At 35.1% G+C, this 14,815-nt stretch overlaps 1 protein-coding gene and 1 non-coding gene across 2 annotated transcripts in view; one reads left to right on the forward strand and one right to left on the reverse strand.

Annotated features, from left to right (window-relative positions):
* Window positions 1–14,480, forward strand: part of EPB41L4A (erythrocyte membrane protein band 4.1 like 4A) — a 198,857-nt gene extending 184,377 nt beyond the window's left edge. Inside the window, exons 18-23 of the mRNA XM_074205000.1 lie at window positions 1,720–1,839; window positions 4,961–5,008; window positions 6,167–6,235; window positions 8,306–8,416; window positions 10,055–10,136; window positions 12,272–14,480. Of these exons, the coding sequence (XP_074061101.1) occupies window positions 1,720–1,839; window positions 4,961–5,008; window positions 6,167–6,235; window positions 8,306–8,416; window positions 10,055–10,136; window positions 12,272–12,400 (559 nt within the window). The 3' untranslated portion in view covers window positions 12,401–14,480. The remainder of the gene's footprint in view (window positions 1–1,719; window positions 1,840–4,960; window positions 5,009–6,166; window positions 6,236–8,305; window positions 8,417–10,054; window positions 10,137–12,271) is intronic.
* On the reverse strand, window positions 13,611–13,747 carry LOC141503818 (small nucleolar RNA SNORA13). The gene has a single exon (XR_012473121.1). It is a non-coding gene; the product is annotated as a small nucleolar RNA SNORA13 (small nucleolar RNA).
* Window positions 14,481–14,815: the final 335 nt, after the last annotated feature.

Raw genomic sequence — 14,815 nt, forward strand, 5'->3', positions numbered from 1 at the left:
AAAATTAACTCAGAGAGGAATTAAAACTTGCCTGCATTATTTCCTCATGCTGAAAGTAGATGTAATCCTAAATATGGCTGAGCATTTAAAAAAAATGAGAAAAATTAGAAAAGTTCATGATAATGTCATGCTGGAATTAGGAAAGATGTGACCATGTGAACCTTTTCCACAGTTTCAATGAAGTATGAACTTTAAAGAAACTCTTAACAGGGGAAGCAATATGGCAAAACAAAAAGAACAGTGGATTAAAAGGCAGAAAACCTAGGTTCTAGTTCTGAACTTATTTTTCAAATCTATGAAATAGGGATGAAAACTGTTCTGCCTACATCACCAATTAATTCTGAGAATAAAAAGAAATAATGAAAGTGCTTTGAAAAACAAAGTGCTCTATACAAGTATAGGGAGAAGTACAAATTTATTCATTCAATTGGCATTTATTATCATGCTCCAATTAAGGATCCAGGCAAAAAAATAAGGTTATTTCATATAAAAGACAAAGGAATATATGAAGGAGATAAAAGAAAATGAGAATGATTTATTGTTAATAGAGATGGGGGTAGTTATTTAAAATAAATGAATGAGGGATCAAATAGACAGATGGAGTAAATATTTTGTGTTTTTTAGTATAACTCCCCTAACTTAATAACCAAAAGAAGGAAAAATGTATCACATATAGTAATCACAGATGATCATCATGGAGTTAAAATACTTCAGGCTCCCACTCAGCTTGATGTACACACAAACTTTTGTATCAGGATCTAGTTTTGGTGATCCCTAACCCATATTCCTCCAAGTCATTGACTTGAACTGAACCTCCTGTAGCTGGCAAGAAGTGGAAAATATTGATCCTGCCCAGATACACTATGGCATCACCCAACTAGAGGAATCTGACACTGTTCAGGAGAAAAGATAGAAATTGCACTTGAGTTCTAGTTGCATCTCTAGAAGGAAGAGGAGCCAAACAATGAAGTATGGAATCAGAGACAATGAATTGGGAATATATGGAAAAGTACGAAAGACCAAAAAATTCAATTGAGAATTAGTGGGTATAATCCTAGCTCCCAGGTGGATGAATCAACAGTGATCATCATAAAAACTGAAATCAAAGTGAAGAACTTTTTAAAAGTCTAAAACAATGAATAAGAATTTACATTGAAAGAATGTGAAAATTCTATATATTCCCTATGAAGGTAGTTGGTATTTTAATATATGAAGCTACCACTCTTCCTATTTTATTTTCATCTTAATACATTTCTCTAGATTTAGTGGAAAAAACATTTGTCTAGTTCAAAGACTACTTGAATTTAAGGTTTAAATTTCAGAAATGAAACTTTTTTTAAAAAGTTCATATATAATCAAATATTTTATATAATCATATTTTTTTGCCTAAGGAAACTAGAAACATAAAACCCTAAGGATATCATGTATGTGTATATGTAAAGACATTGCATATACCTCAGAGTTTTATATGAGCCATTGCCTCACATTTTCCTTTTAAAAAAGAAAATAGTTAAGCAAAATTAATCAACACCATGTATCTATTACATATTTTTGCTTATACATACAAATATTTACATCCATTTATATCTATCTTCCTGGTTCAAGAATGACAACAAATATTGGAATTTTCTCCTTATGTCTCAACTTTTAAAAGCAGGAATCTAAAAACAAAATGCCAGTTCCAAAAATGTTAACATCAGATGATTGTTTTTCTTCCAGGTTAAGGCAGGAGAATGGCATGGTTGATTCAGTTCCTCAGTGGGAAGCAGCATTGAGACATCAAAAGGAAAAAAATGAAGCCAACTCCAATAACAGAAGATCCAGACACAGATCACGCTCGTATGTGAAATGTTCCAGAACTTCATGTTAAAAGACAAAAATTGAAAAAAGTGTATTACATGTTTAACCAATCAGGCTGTTCTGATCTTCTGGTTTGTTTTTTTTTTTAGCATAGTTATAGTTTTCATAATGGATCAGTTCAAACTGATTTAGTCCACTTTTTTTTGCTTTTGTATATTTAATTGCTTTGGGTTCTGATTGCCTCTATAAGGGTTGGAGTATAATCAATATAAACTTTCCTCAAGATGAGAGAAAAACAAAGGAATCTTTGAGAAAAACAAAGACATCTGCTCACTCAAAAAAAAAAAAACAGTGCTGGGTAGCTAGGTGGCAAAATGGATAGAACACCAACCCTGGAGTCAGGAAGACCTGAGTTCAAATCCAGTCTCAGACACTTAATAATTACCTAGCTATGTGACCTTGGGCAAGTCACTTAAAAACAAACAAAAAAAGTGTTGCAGTGGAAAGGTCAGTCAGTTCTTGTTCTTGGTTTTGCTAGATAATGTCATGGATGAGCCCATTATCCTCTTCCAACAGAGAGATTTCCAGTTCCTGAAATTAATTTTTCTTTGAGCTGAAAAGTAATAGTTTAACTCTCCTCTTATTTTTTATTTAATCTATATGCCATCTGAGTTTAGAGGCTCACCAAACATAGTTCTAAATGAATCTACCACTGAATTTTTTTGTGTCCCTGGAGTAAATGGTAGGACATCTGGAATTACTTTTTCCAAGTCGGAGGGGTGTGATGCAGATAGTAAAGTTTCTTTCCATGGCCAGCTCTAGGGAAGTGAAAGTTGGAGAGAACCTTTGTAGATGGGAGATAGAGATGTAGGCAGAAAGATGTCAGAAAAGAAGCTGAGAGGTCTGGGAAATATTACAAAAGCCTAAGAGAAGCTATATCATTACCCTGCATACCTTTGTAACAAACAGACTGTCAGCATAATTAAATCAGTGGCTAATCTAAAATATGCCATTATTTTCTCCTCCTCCTCCTTTTTTTTGGTAATGCAATAGGGTTAAGTGGTTTGCCCAAGGCCACACAGCTAGGTTAATATTACGTGTCTGAGGCCGGAATTGAACTCAGATCTTCCTGACTCTAGTATGGGTGCTCTATCCACTGCATCACTGAGCTGTCCCTGCTGTCTTGTTTTTTACTGAATGAAGCTTTAACTCTGAAAGCAAATATATTGTATCCTCACTACAATGCAGAATTGGGTGTATACTGTGATCCTTTTTGACTCCAGTATAAGAGGTTATCGAAGTAACTAAAGGACCCCCTTTGAAGTCAACAGTCAAGAAAAACTTGAAGGTTCAATATTCATGTTTTCAAGGAATTTAGTAAACATAATGTTTTTTCTTTTAGAAAGCTTTAAAATCCAGTTAAATTTCAACTTCTAATTCATTTAAATTGTTAAAAAAAAAAACGAGAGAAGCAAAAATAAAAGAATGAGAAAAGATCAAATATATTAGCTTAGGGTAAGATAAAACTACAAAATAAAATATACCTTAATAAATGGAAGGGAACTATTAATGATGTTTAATTTATAATTAAAGTGAGTATTGGTGCAAGCAAAAAGATAAAGCATTCCTTATTAGCCCAGAGCACAATTTAGATTTATTTAAAAGCTTGCACACAGTCCGGCAATTGAAGGGATTTGGCATTTACTTCTTTAACTTTGGAAGTATCCTTTGCCCTGAAATTTTGGACACTCCAAACATAGTGTGAATTTGAATGTGGACAACATAAAACTTAATAGATAGAGATAATATTACCAATTCAGTTAAAAAAATAACAAAGTAATTCTTAATTGAGTAATTCAATCGTGGGAATGAAAATTAATTACTTTGGGATCATTTGTTATGTTAATTTTTAATCATTTCATAGAGTCATAGGTTAAAACTGGGAGAGAATTTTCAGGTCTTCAAGTCAATTTATAGATGAGGAAACTGAGTTCTGAAAATGCTTATTAATCTACTTAATCTTTATAATGTTAAGTAATAGAAATAATGGTGAGGGCCAGACGGTTTCACTCTCTTATCTTCAAATCACAATCCAGCCAGTAACCAATAGTTGAACAATCACAAATTTCAAATATTCAGACACATCTGAAACTTTATAGCACTTACTGTTCTCTTTACTTTTTTTCTGAGAATATTTTTAGTTATAAAATATTGATGGGGGCGGCTAGGTGGCACAGTGAATAGAGCACTGGCCTTGGAGTCAGGAGTATCTGGGTTCAAATCCTACCTCAGACACTTAATAATTACCTAGTCATGTGGCCTTGGGCAAGCCACTTAACCTCATTGCCTTGAAAAATTTAAATAAAATAAAATAAAATAAAATATTTGATGTCTGGCGCATATCACTACTGCTTTAAATTATCTTATTCTAAAGATACAATCACTTAGTCAAGTATTAATAAAGGCAAATACTGCAGCAGTGTAACTTAATAATTACAAGGGAAAGGCAGTTGGTAGTGCTACCAAAATGGCAGAACAGATCATTGAACATTTCTGCTGAGCTATATTATCTCCAAATTACTAGTAGTTTTCTAAATCCTTCCTATCCCTGTGGAGTTGTCTCTAATTTAGAACAGCCTCTGCAGAATTGTACATAAAAGGTGTCTCACCAAAAGTAAGCTCCCTAAGCAACTGTCATCTGCTCTGCCATCTGGGGAATTCTGTCAACTCCTTTTCCCTTATAGTTATTATTTTCTAATAGGTCAAAATAGTTCATGTTGTACCACAGTGGCAACAAAACCAAAATATAATCTTCATTCATTTAGAAGTGATGAAAAGGAAAAGAAAAGCCATTAGATTTATTTGTTCCTTTAGGAAATTAGAAGGAATAAGTCATTGTAGGAAAATAGATTGTCCTTTAGTAGTCACGTAATATCATTATTGGCATGGATTGCTCACTTGTTGTTAAGTTGTGGGCCTGATTTTTGTTTTATTTTGTTTAAATAACTGAGTTAAAGTGTTTGTAATCTTCACATAAAGCTAATCATTTCTGCCAAACCTTAGCACTCACTGTCCTTGCCAGATTAAGGGTCCTTACTGACAGTGGGACAATAGAAATGGGAGGTTTTTCTGGGTTGATTCCTGATTTCTGTGATTACAGGAGAAGCCCAGATATCCAAGCAAAGGAAGAACTGTGGAAACATATTCAGTGAGTATTGCAACAAAGGTTATCAGACCTGAACATTGTTTGTAGAGCTCATAGAAGAAAATCTAGCCAAAATTCAGAAAATTATCATTAGACCAGATCCTGTTCATATAGTGCTTATTTTTATTACAATGATGTGTAATAAAACTGTCAGACTACATCATATACTAGTTGCTGATAAAAAGATTGTTGCTGACTGCCAGAAAGCTCTGGGATTTTCCATTCTGGGGTCATGTAACTTGTAAGAGGATATGACAGGTCAACCAGACCCAAATAAGCACTGAGGAAAATTGTATAAAAGAGACAAAGACAGAAATATTCCTGGACCAAGACAAAGGTAGAAAAATAAATATAGTGTTCAACAAAGAAGACTATTTTTTTCTAGTTTATTTATTTATTTGTTTGTTTGTTTGTTTTTCTAATTATATGTTGGGATAGTTTTCAACACTCATTTTTTAAAAATTTTCTCCTTTTCCCTCCCCCTTCCTCAAGATAACAAGTAATCTGATAAAATTTATATATGCACAATCATGTACTCATATTTCCATTTTAATCACACTGTGAAAGAAAAATCAGAACAAAAGGGTAAAAACCAGCAGAGAATATTATGCTTTGATCTTCATTCAGACTAGTTCTTCTAGTTCTTCCTTTAGGTGTAGATAGATGGCATTTTCCATCACAAGTCTTTAATCACTGTATTACTGAGAAGAGCTACTAATTCCAACATAGCTAATCATTACACAATGTTGTTAATATATACAGTGTTCTCCTGGTTCTGCTTACTTCATTCAGCATAAATTCATATAGGTCTTTGCAGGTTTTTTTGAAATCAGCCTGCTCATCATACAGAACAATAACATTCCATTCATTTACCACAATTTGTTAAGCCATTCCCCAGTTAATGGGCATCTCCTCAATTTCCAGCTCTTTGACATCACAAAGAATTGCTATGAATATTTCTGTATATGTGCATCTTTTTCCTTTTTTATGATAATTTTCTTTTTCTCCAAATTCATGAATTTCAATGAATGTTCATCTCTTTTTTACATTTGACATTGCAACATGTTTTAACATTAGCCACCAGTGAGTCACTTATGATTGCTATTTTCTTTAGGCAACTGAATCATCATAAACTTTGTTCTTTTGCCTGTTCTTTTCCAGGAAAGAACTTGTGGATCCTTCAGGATTGTCAGAAGAACAATTAAAAGAGATCCCTTACACCAAAATTGAGTGAGTTTATCCTTGAAATTTATGTTCATAATAGTTTAAGGAATACTTATTAGTCTTCTAAGTATTTCTCATCGTCTCATAACCATTCTAAATAAAATGAGACTTAAGACACTTGTATGAATTTTGTCTTTAATTTGTACTTTAATTAAAGGTGGTAAATGTGAAAACTTTCCTTAATTAAAACTTTATCCAACCATAATTTCTTGGCTTTTTTACTTCTCCTTTTGCCTTTCCTTTAAAAAACCCTTTATCTGTATCATGACCTCTATCCCTTAACCCCTCATTTCTTTTTTAGGTCATCATCTCCATCTATATTACTTCACTTGATCTCATATGCTCCAGATGATTTTAATTACTATCTCTATGCTGATGATACTCTTTTTAAAAAAAATTTTATTTATTTAAGGTAATGGGGTTAAGTGCCTTACCCAAGGTCACACAGCTAGGTAAATGATTAAGTGTCTGATGCTGAATTGAACTCAGTTCCTCCTGACTCCAGGGCTGGTGCACTATCTACTGCACCACCTAGCTGCCCCATTATGCTGATGATTCTCAAATCTGTATATCGTATACTAATCTTTTATCTCCAATCCTGCTTCTTCAACTTCCTTTCAGACCTTTCAAACTCAATGTCCAATAGATATCATAAACTCATTTTCCAAAACAGAACTCATCATTTCTGTCCCTAAACCCCTATTACTGTAGAGGGCATATATCCTACCAGTTCCTTAAACTAGCAACCTAGGAGTTATCCTGGATTCCATACTATCTCTGACATCTCCCACCCTCCACCATATCCTAGTTGTGGTCCAAACCTGTCAATGTCAACTTTCCATTATCTCTCAAATACACCCTTTCCCCCTCTTTTCTGATGTTGTCATCATTCCGGTATAAGACTCTGTCATCTCACCCCTGGATTATCCTTGCTGGTGGTTTTTTGGGTCCACCAGACTTGTTTTCCCCATTCCAATCCATCTTCTATTCAGCCACTAAGGTTATTTTTCTAAAGAGCAAATCCAACCATGTTCAACCCCCTACTCATTAGCTCCAGTGACTCCCTGTCATCAAATCAAGTCCTTTAAAGTCCTTCATAATCTACCACCCTCCTACTTTTCCAGTCTTCTTACACCTTATATATTCTTCAATCCAATGACACTGGACTCTGGCTTTCCCCATTCCTGGAGTTCTCTCCTTCCTTTGTTCTGACCTCTCTTTCTTTAAATTCCAATAAAAATACCAACTTTTACTAGGTTTCTCCCAAATTGTCTTAATTCTAGTGTCTTCCCCGTTAATTATTTCTTATTTAGCATGTATATAGTTTGCTTTGTATATATGTTTGCATGTTGTTCCCCGCCCCCAATTAAATTGTAAGCTCCTTGAGGGCAGGGACTATTTTTAGCTTCTTTGTATACTCAGTCTTAGAACTGTATCTGGCACATAATGGGTGCTTAAAATGCTTAAGGTCAGATGTGAATTCAGGGCTCTATCAATTGTATCACCTAGCTGCCACTTACCACACTTTTTCAGCTATTCCTTAACTAATAGATATTCCTTTTAGTAAACTTTCATATGCTCTTCCTAAGTTTACTTGAAATTTTATTTTTAATTAACATTGTTTTTAAATAAATTTCCAAACAGATCCCTCTCTCCCATTCAGGAAGCTTTCCCTTGTCACAAAGATTTAAAAAAAAAAGCTGAGCAAAATCAACTTACATATAGATTATCTGATAATTTGTTCAATATTACACATCCGAAGTTCTCAATTGAAATGCAGAGAAGGTGCACTGGACTAAAAACCCTGAGGCAAAAGATCATTTCCTCAAATATTTGGTTTGTGGATTTTTAAAAATCTTTAAAGATTTCATATTTCATCTATGGCTGTGTATAAGAAGCTTTTTTTTTATAACTTTTGAAATCTAAATGCTTTTAAAACGGCAGAAAAAAATTAGAGCTTTAAAATTCTAAGTCACATGGCTTTGAAAATCAGAAGAGAAACTTCAGTTGTAAAGTCATAAAAATTCTGGCATCTGAACTATTTGTTTATTTCATGGATTTATATTGCTTTTTCAGGACTCAAGGCGACCCAGTTCGAATTAGGCATTCTCACTCCCCTCGAAGTTACCGCCAGTACCGCAGATCCCAGTGTTCAGATGGAGAAAGATCAATTCTCTCTGAAGTGAAGTAAGTGTGTTGGTTTGATCAGTCATGCTTTCATGAACCCAGAATTCTGCTCAGATCTGTTCTTAGACAAGAGACTGATGCAGTAACAGTCCATTAGCCTAAAAAACCTTTAGAAGATTATAGAACCAGACCTGAGACAGAGACTTCTGGAATTAAGGAGCAAGTTATAAGCCTATGTTGTTCAATGATGAATGCCTTAACCAATTTGAGAGAAGTGGCACGATGATCAGGGGTTATTTCAAACTTTAAAGACATCCATAAACAAGCCATTTGTATTTATCAGTAAATAGAGAAACTAATAAGCAAACAAACTTTGCAGTGAGCCTAAAGATTTTGATGAGAATTAAATACACTGTGAGGCAGAGGAGCTTAGTAGAAAGAACTATGACAATAATTTTGATTACTCAAACTAATCAGCATTTTCTCAGTTAATTGTGATGTGATGGTGACAGAGAATTAAGCAGAATAGGATTAAAAGTTATTGTTAGGACAAGAGATACAGATTTAGGACTAATAACTTTTTATATGTTAGTGGTATTGCTATTAGAGATTATAGGATAAAATTATTTGGTTGAGTAGTACATTGCATTTGACCTTGAAACTTGTCATAACAGTATCAACACCTGTCACCCATATGAATCATTGTCACTGCTCCATTTGACCTTTCCTTTCACCTACAACCTGCTTATTTCCTTGGATGCCACTGAGCAAATCACCAATTTGATTTCCTATAAAAACTATTGAATGCCTTTACCAGGAAACACCTAGTAATGATTCAAAAGCTTGCTAAGAAGTTAATATACATAACTAAAACCTGATCCTATCTCTTTAATTCACTAATATGATCATGACAATTTGAATAGAGGGTATTATCTTCACAAAATTATCTTCTTTTCTAAGCGGCTCTGCCTCACAGTGTATATAATTCTTATCATTTTCCTCAATCCTAGTGTTAACCAATCATGAACCTGTACTGTTATTCTATTTTTAGTGATGTCTCTAATACATAAAAGGAGCTAACAGTGCCCTGATCATGAAGATTTTGAATTAGGGACCCCCCCCAGACTCCCTAATAATTTGAAAATGTCTGGAGTACCTCAGTGTGCTTTTGTTGCATATTTCATTGGAACTTTTGTGTCACAACCTCCAGACTGGAAGGGGAAGACTTGGGACTCTCGCCAGTTTAACATTTTTCTAAAAACTTAAACTTGGAGTGAAGTTCTCTCTTTAGACTTTTTATGGAAAGGAAATTGAGACAAAGTAGAATGGGGAAAGCACTGGACTAGGATAAGAGACTTGGATTCTAGATCTGGCTTTAACGACTAAACTTATCTAATAATATTTCCTTTTCTAGAAAATAAGATTATCCCAAATCAGTTTTCCTTGAACTTTTTGGAGCATGAAGGGTATAGAACCCTTCAAATTTAAACAAAATCTTGACAAGACCCTTGTAGTAAAATTTTAAAATGCTTTTTAACAAACATCAGGCTCATTTAAAAAACTCTTAGAATGTTTCAGGTTTCAAAGATAGCACAATTTGAGAAACTCTGTATTAGATAGAACTCTAAATTCTCATTAAACTTTAATATTGAGTCTAGATTCCAGTAATTAATTTTAACCCTAATTTCATTTCCATAGTGCAAAGACTGATCTTGTGCCACCACTTCCTGTGACTCGATCTTCAGATTCGCAATGTTTCACTGGTTCTACTTCCTATCAGGTTAGTAATGATGTAGGTTTTATTCCTTAAATTAAAAGTTTGATTTTTTTTAATTCTAAAGGACACCAATTAAATGAGCACTTCTATTTGCAAAATAGACATGAAAAGATGTGTGTGTGTGTGTGTGTGTGTGTATATATACACCTTTCTTTTTAAGTTATAATAAAATTCAACACATAATTTTCAAAACTATCCAGCTTGTCTTTGCTTCTGACCTTCCTTCTATTCTTTTGACCTTTTGGGGGCTTTTTTGACAATTCTATTTTCTTTTCCCCTCCATCCTGTTCCCAAAATTGTAAATAAGAAATTGAAAACATCTGGTAATATACACATTCAATCAAATGACCACACTAGCCACATCCAAAAATTCATTATACCTTGATTCTTTCAAGAGGGTAGGTGGCATGAATTATGATTAGTCATTGGATCTAACATAGTTCTAACCTTTTGTTCAAAACTGCTCTTTAGTGATTTTAACTTTACTCCTATCACGTGTTGTCATTTTCAGTCTATTGTTTGTAACAAAAAAATTGCTATAAACATTTTTTGTTTATAAATCTCTTTCGGTCCTTGAAATATAGTTTAGTGGTGCTATTTTCATTTCAAAAGGTATGAAGTGAATAATTTGGAAGTACTGTTCAGAATTACCTTCCAGATGGGCTAGAATAAGAAACAAGTGTTCAATAATATTTTTCAGTCCCTGGTCATTTTTTGACATCTTTGAGTCTCTAATGTTTCAGACTTCATTTATTTCCTTAATTATTGGTGATTTGCAACAATTTTTCACATGACTATTGATAACTTGATTTCTCAGATGGGAATTTGGTAAAAGTTGTTTTAAAGCTTTTTTTCAGTTAGTAATTTCCCTTAATTTATCCAGTAAGAAGTTAAATACTGAATGAGACTAGAAAGGAATTAGATACACTGCTTTCTTTTCTAGCTCTGCCTGATTCTAAACCTTCAAATCTTTTATTTTGAATTTCCAGAAATGACTATAATGTAAAAATAAAAATCCCTGACTGTTAGCTATTCTTCTGAATATTCCACATCACATTGCTTTTGCAATAGCATTACTCACGTCCCATTGCACTCCACCCCCATACATAGAATACAACACTTCTCAGAAACCTTCAAGTGCTGTTCCTAAATACCTAATTTATCTTGCATATATCTACATATTATAATCTCTCAGAAGCCATCAACAGTTCAAATTGAACAATTCCCCCTTCTCACTTGGCATTCCTACATCCTTACCTGTAAAGGTAAAGCAGTAACAGAGTAAAGTGAGTAAGCTGCACTTGAGTGAACAATCAAAATGTTTTTGAGTGAAGGTAGTTATGCCACAAACATTCTTTCTCTTCTGCAGAGTTCAAAGTGTTCCCTAATCTATTAGTCTTATATTTTACTTTCCATCACATACTCTTGCCATTCCAAAACAAGGTACACCTTCCTATCTGTAAAGCTTTCCCCCTTCATCTCCACTTTTTCTGGCTTCAAGCCTCAACTAAAAAATCCCATTAAGGGATTCTACTGTAAGACTTTAAGCCTTAATTCTAAGGCTTAAAGGCTAGTTATACTTTTTTGCATGTCTCCATTAGACTGAGCTTGAGGGCAGACTCCCCCCCCCTTATTTTTGTATCCTTGGCAGTTAGCAAAAGTGCAGAAATTTCTGTTTGAACATTTAGTGCCAGAGAACTCACAAGGCATCCTATTCTACTTTTATAAAACTAAGAATTTACCATTTATCTGATAAGAAAAACTTTCCTCAAATTTCTAGTATTGATGGGAACCAGATTATAGAAGAAAGGTTTCTAGAGGTTGAATTTGGGCAAATTTCCCAGTCTCACTTTAGACAGGAGTTGCAGGTACATTCATGAATACTGAAGAGGGACAAAGAACTACCCATCTAATGCAATATCTACCTACCTATTCCTTTGACACAAGTGTCAAAGCAACTTAACCTTTATTCCAGTTTTATTCCCCAACTATATTTATACTGCCACTCCAAAGAATTGGCCCTATTTGACACCTGATTTACAATTACTTTTCATTTGTCCAATTGATAAATCAATTTCATTAATATTTAAACATTTTATACATCTCATTTCACTATTATTTCAAACTTTTTCTTTCAGATTAGAATTGGGTCTAAAGACAGCCTGCTACATGAAAAACCTCAGTTATCTACAAGCAACTTGGATGGAAAACACAGCACAAAGATAATAAAGACCATACAAACATCCCACTTCAAAATAGACACTTGATCTGAGACAAAGGACCTGTATTGTTTCTTTGTAAATTAACTCTAATCCCAATGCTTCTTCACCACATGTCATGTTTTGGTTTGGGCCTAAAAAAAAAATTTGTTCAGAAAATTTCACTAAAAAAAAAAAATTTTAAACCAAATCTAAATCTGAACTTTTGTCTCCAAAGGGCCAGGTTTCCTTGAGCACAAGAAAATTTTCAATTCTTATTTCCAGAAATGAGTTCTCAAAAACCAGATGATCTTAAAATCCCTTCAACTTTTGGGGGTCTATTTCTTCACTTATTTAAAAAGTTTCTCAGGAAAAATCAAATTTTGTTTTACATATTTTTTTAATGTACAGAAGTTATAGTAGATAAGGGAAAGAAATTACAGATGCCCTTGGGGCATAATTCAATACCAAACCACCACTATCAAACAATTCCAAAGCCTTTAGTAGCTTCTTCCATGAAGACATGTGGACTTCAACAGGAACATAAAATTAAGCAACTTCTCTGGAGACCCAATGCATGAAACTTCCAAGGATTACAGCCTAAGAGGAAGAAAAAAAAAATTTAATTAAGTCACATTACTTGAGGCTAGAAACCTATCCCAGTTGAAATATGACTAAAAACCAAGCTTGAGATTGAATTTGCATGGTTTTGTTTTAATTTTAGTTGGATAAAAAAATTTAAGTTAACTGCTCATGATCACACCATGGCAGAACTTGATCATGCTTGATGCATGATGGGGCTATAGCATTCAACCCCTGAAGAACTTTGGACACAAAAGGGAATTTTGGTCACAAAAGTATGTAGGATAATGAAGTAAAGCTGGGAGAAAAAAGTGGGAACAGGGATGGAACCCTAAAAAAATGAGGAGACCAAATTTAGAAACTGATAAGACACAAATAGTGATTTCAGTTAAAAGGCATGAGAACAAATGTAAAATGTGCTATCTGGGGCATTAAGGAAACGGGCTTTTCAAGAAGTTGGCAAATGGGTAGGGAAACAATTGATGTCTATAGAAACTAAAGAAAGGGATCAAACAGATTATAATGGGGGAAAAAAGCATACTTGCCTTAAGAGTCCACAAAACAATGGCAGCAGCCTTTGATTCTGGTTTTCTGTCCTTGCCCATCCATTTCACCTAAAGACAAGAAGTGAAAGAGTAAAGGAATAAATGATGTGTCTTTAAGAGGGAGGACTACTTCTGAATACAGTTTAAATATAACTTGTTACTTATACAGCATACTCTTCAGGGGAACAAAAATCCCAAGTAAAGAGAAAAAGCTGCAAAGTGTTCTATTTCTGCCTCTTTTGACACCACATCCACTAGTGACGAAAGTGAACGGGCAACACAAAAGGCAAATAGCCTACATTCTGTTCACCAATACTGGTTAAGCAAAGCTTCTTAATCAAGAAATTGTGCTCTATCCACCTTCCTACATAAACCACATAGAAATGAAATTATTTAACTTTTAAAAGATATTTTTCTTCCTCAGGCGAAAATAGGCACAGCTAAACATCCATATGATAGTTTTGATCCTTTTGGTGACAGACCTTAAAGGGAAAAAAAAAAAAAAAAATCAAGCTTACTCAAGGAGTATTTCAACAGATTCCTGTTTCCAAGGCATGGAATGTACTCTTCTCAACTTCTTGTCAATTCTGGGCCTAGAAAAGGGTATTAGAAAGGTCAACTCAAATGTTCTGTGGAAAATCCTTGCAATTGTGCCTTCCCCTCATTCAAGTTTAACCACTTCCATCTTGCCTCAGGGGTTTACAGGAATCCGTTCTAATCCGATTTCATTCTAAGTTTCCCGGGTGAACGTTTACACCTCCGAAAATGGCAAACGTTACTGTTCAAGGATTGATTATTTTTGTTTTTTATCTTAAGTTAATTATGCGGATTGGACTTAAAGGTTTGCCACGCTCATCACGGCCCCGTTGAAACTTGGCGGTCCTGGAATTTTGTATATCCGGTGCAGTATGTGACCCCGGAATTAATAAGTGACATGTCCGTGGAGTGCTTCCCGCTTCTTCCCTCCTCACCCCCCCCACCACGTGTGGGTAAAAGTCCCTCATCTACGCGCTCTAACGCTGCCCACGGCGAGGCCGGGCCGGTTGGCGATGGGCGCCGCGGGCCCGCGCACGTGCGAACGTGGCTCAGGCCGCGGCCCGCCAGTTTACGCCGGCGTTAGCACCAGCTCGGCCAGACCACCTACCTCAGGGGGGTCGCGGGTTGGCCGCCGAGGAACACCACCCACGGAGCAAAAGCCCGGCCGCGGAGCAGCTCGCCATGGCGCAGCCGAGATCCAGGCGTCTTGCGGGAGCCCGGAAAGAGCGCTCGCGCTTCCCCGCAAGGCTTTTCTACTAGTCCGGGAGGACCCATCGCGTCGCGGAACGCAGGGGTGCACAGCTTGGGCTGTACCACTTCC

This window comes from Macrotis lagotis, chromosome X (genome assembly GCF_037893015.1).
Source record: "Macrotis lagotis isolate mMagLag1 chromosome X, bilby.v1.9.chrom.fasta, whole genome shotgun sequence".
Taxonomy (NCBI): Eukaryota; Metazoa; Chordata; class Mammalia; order Peramelemorphia; family Peramelidae; genus Macrotis; species Macrotis lagotis.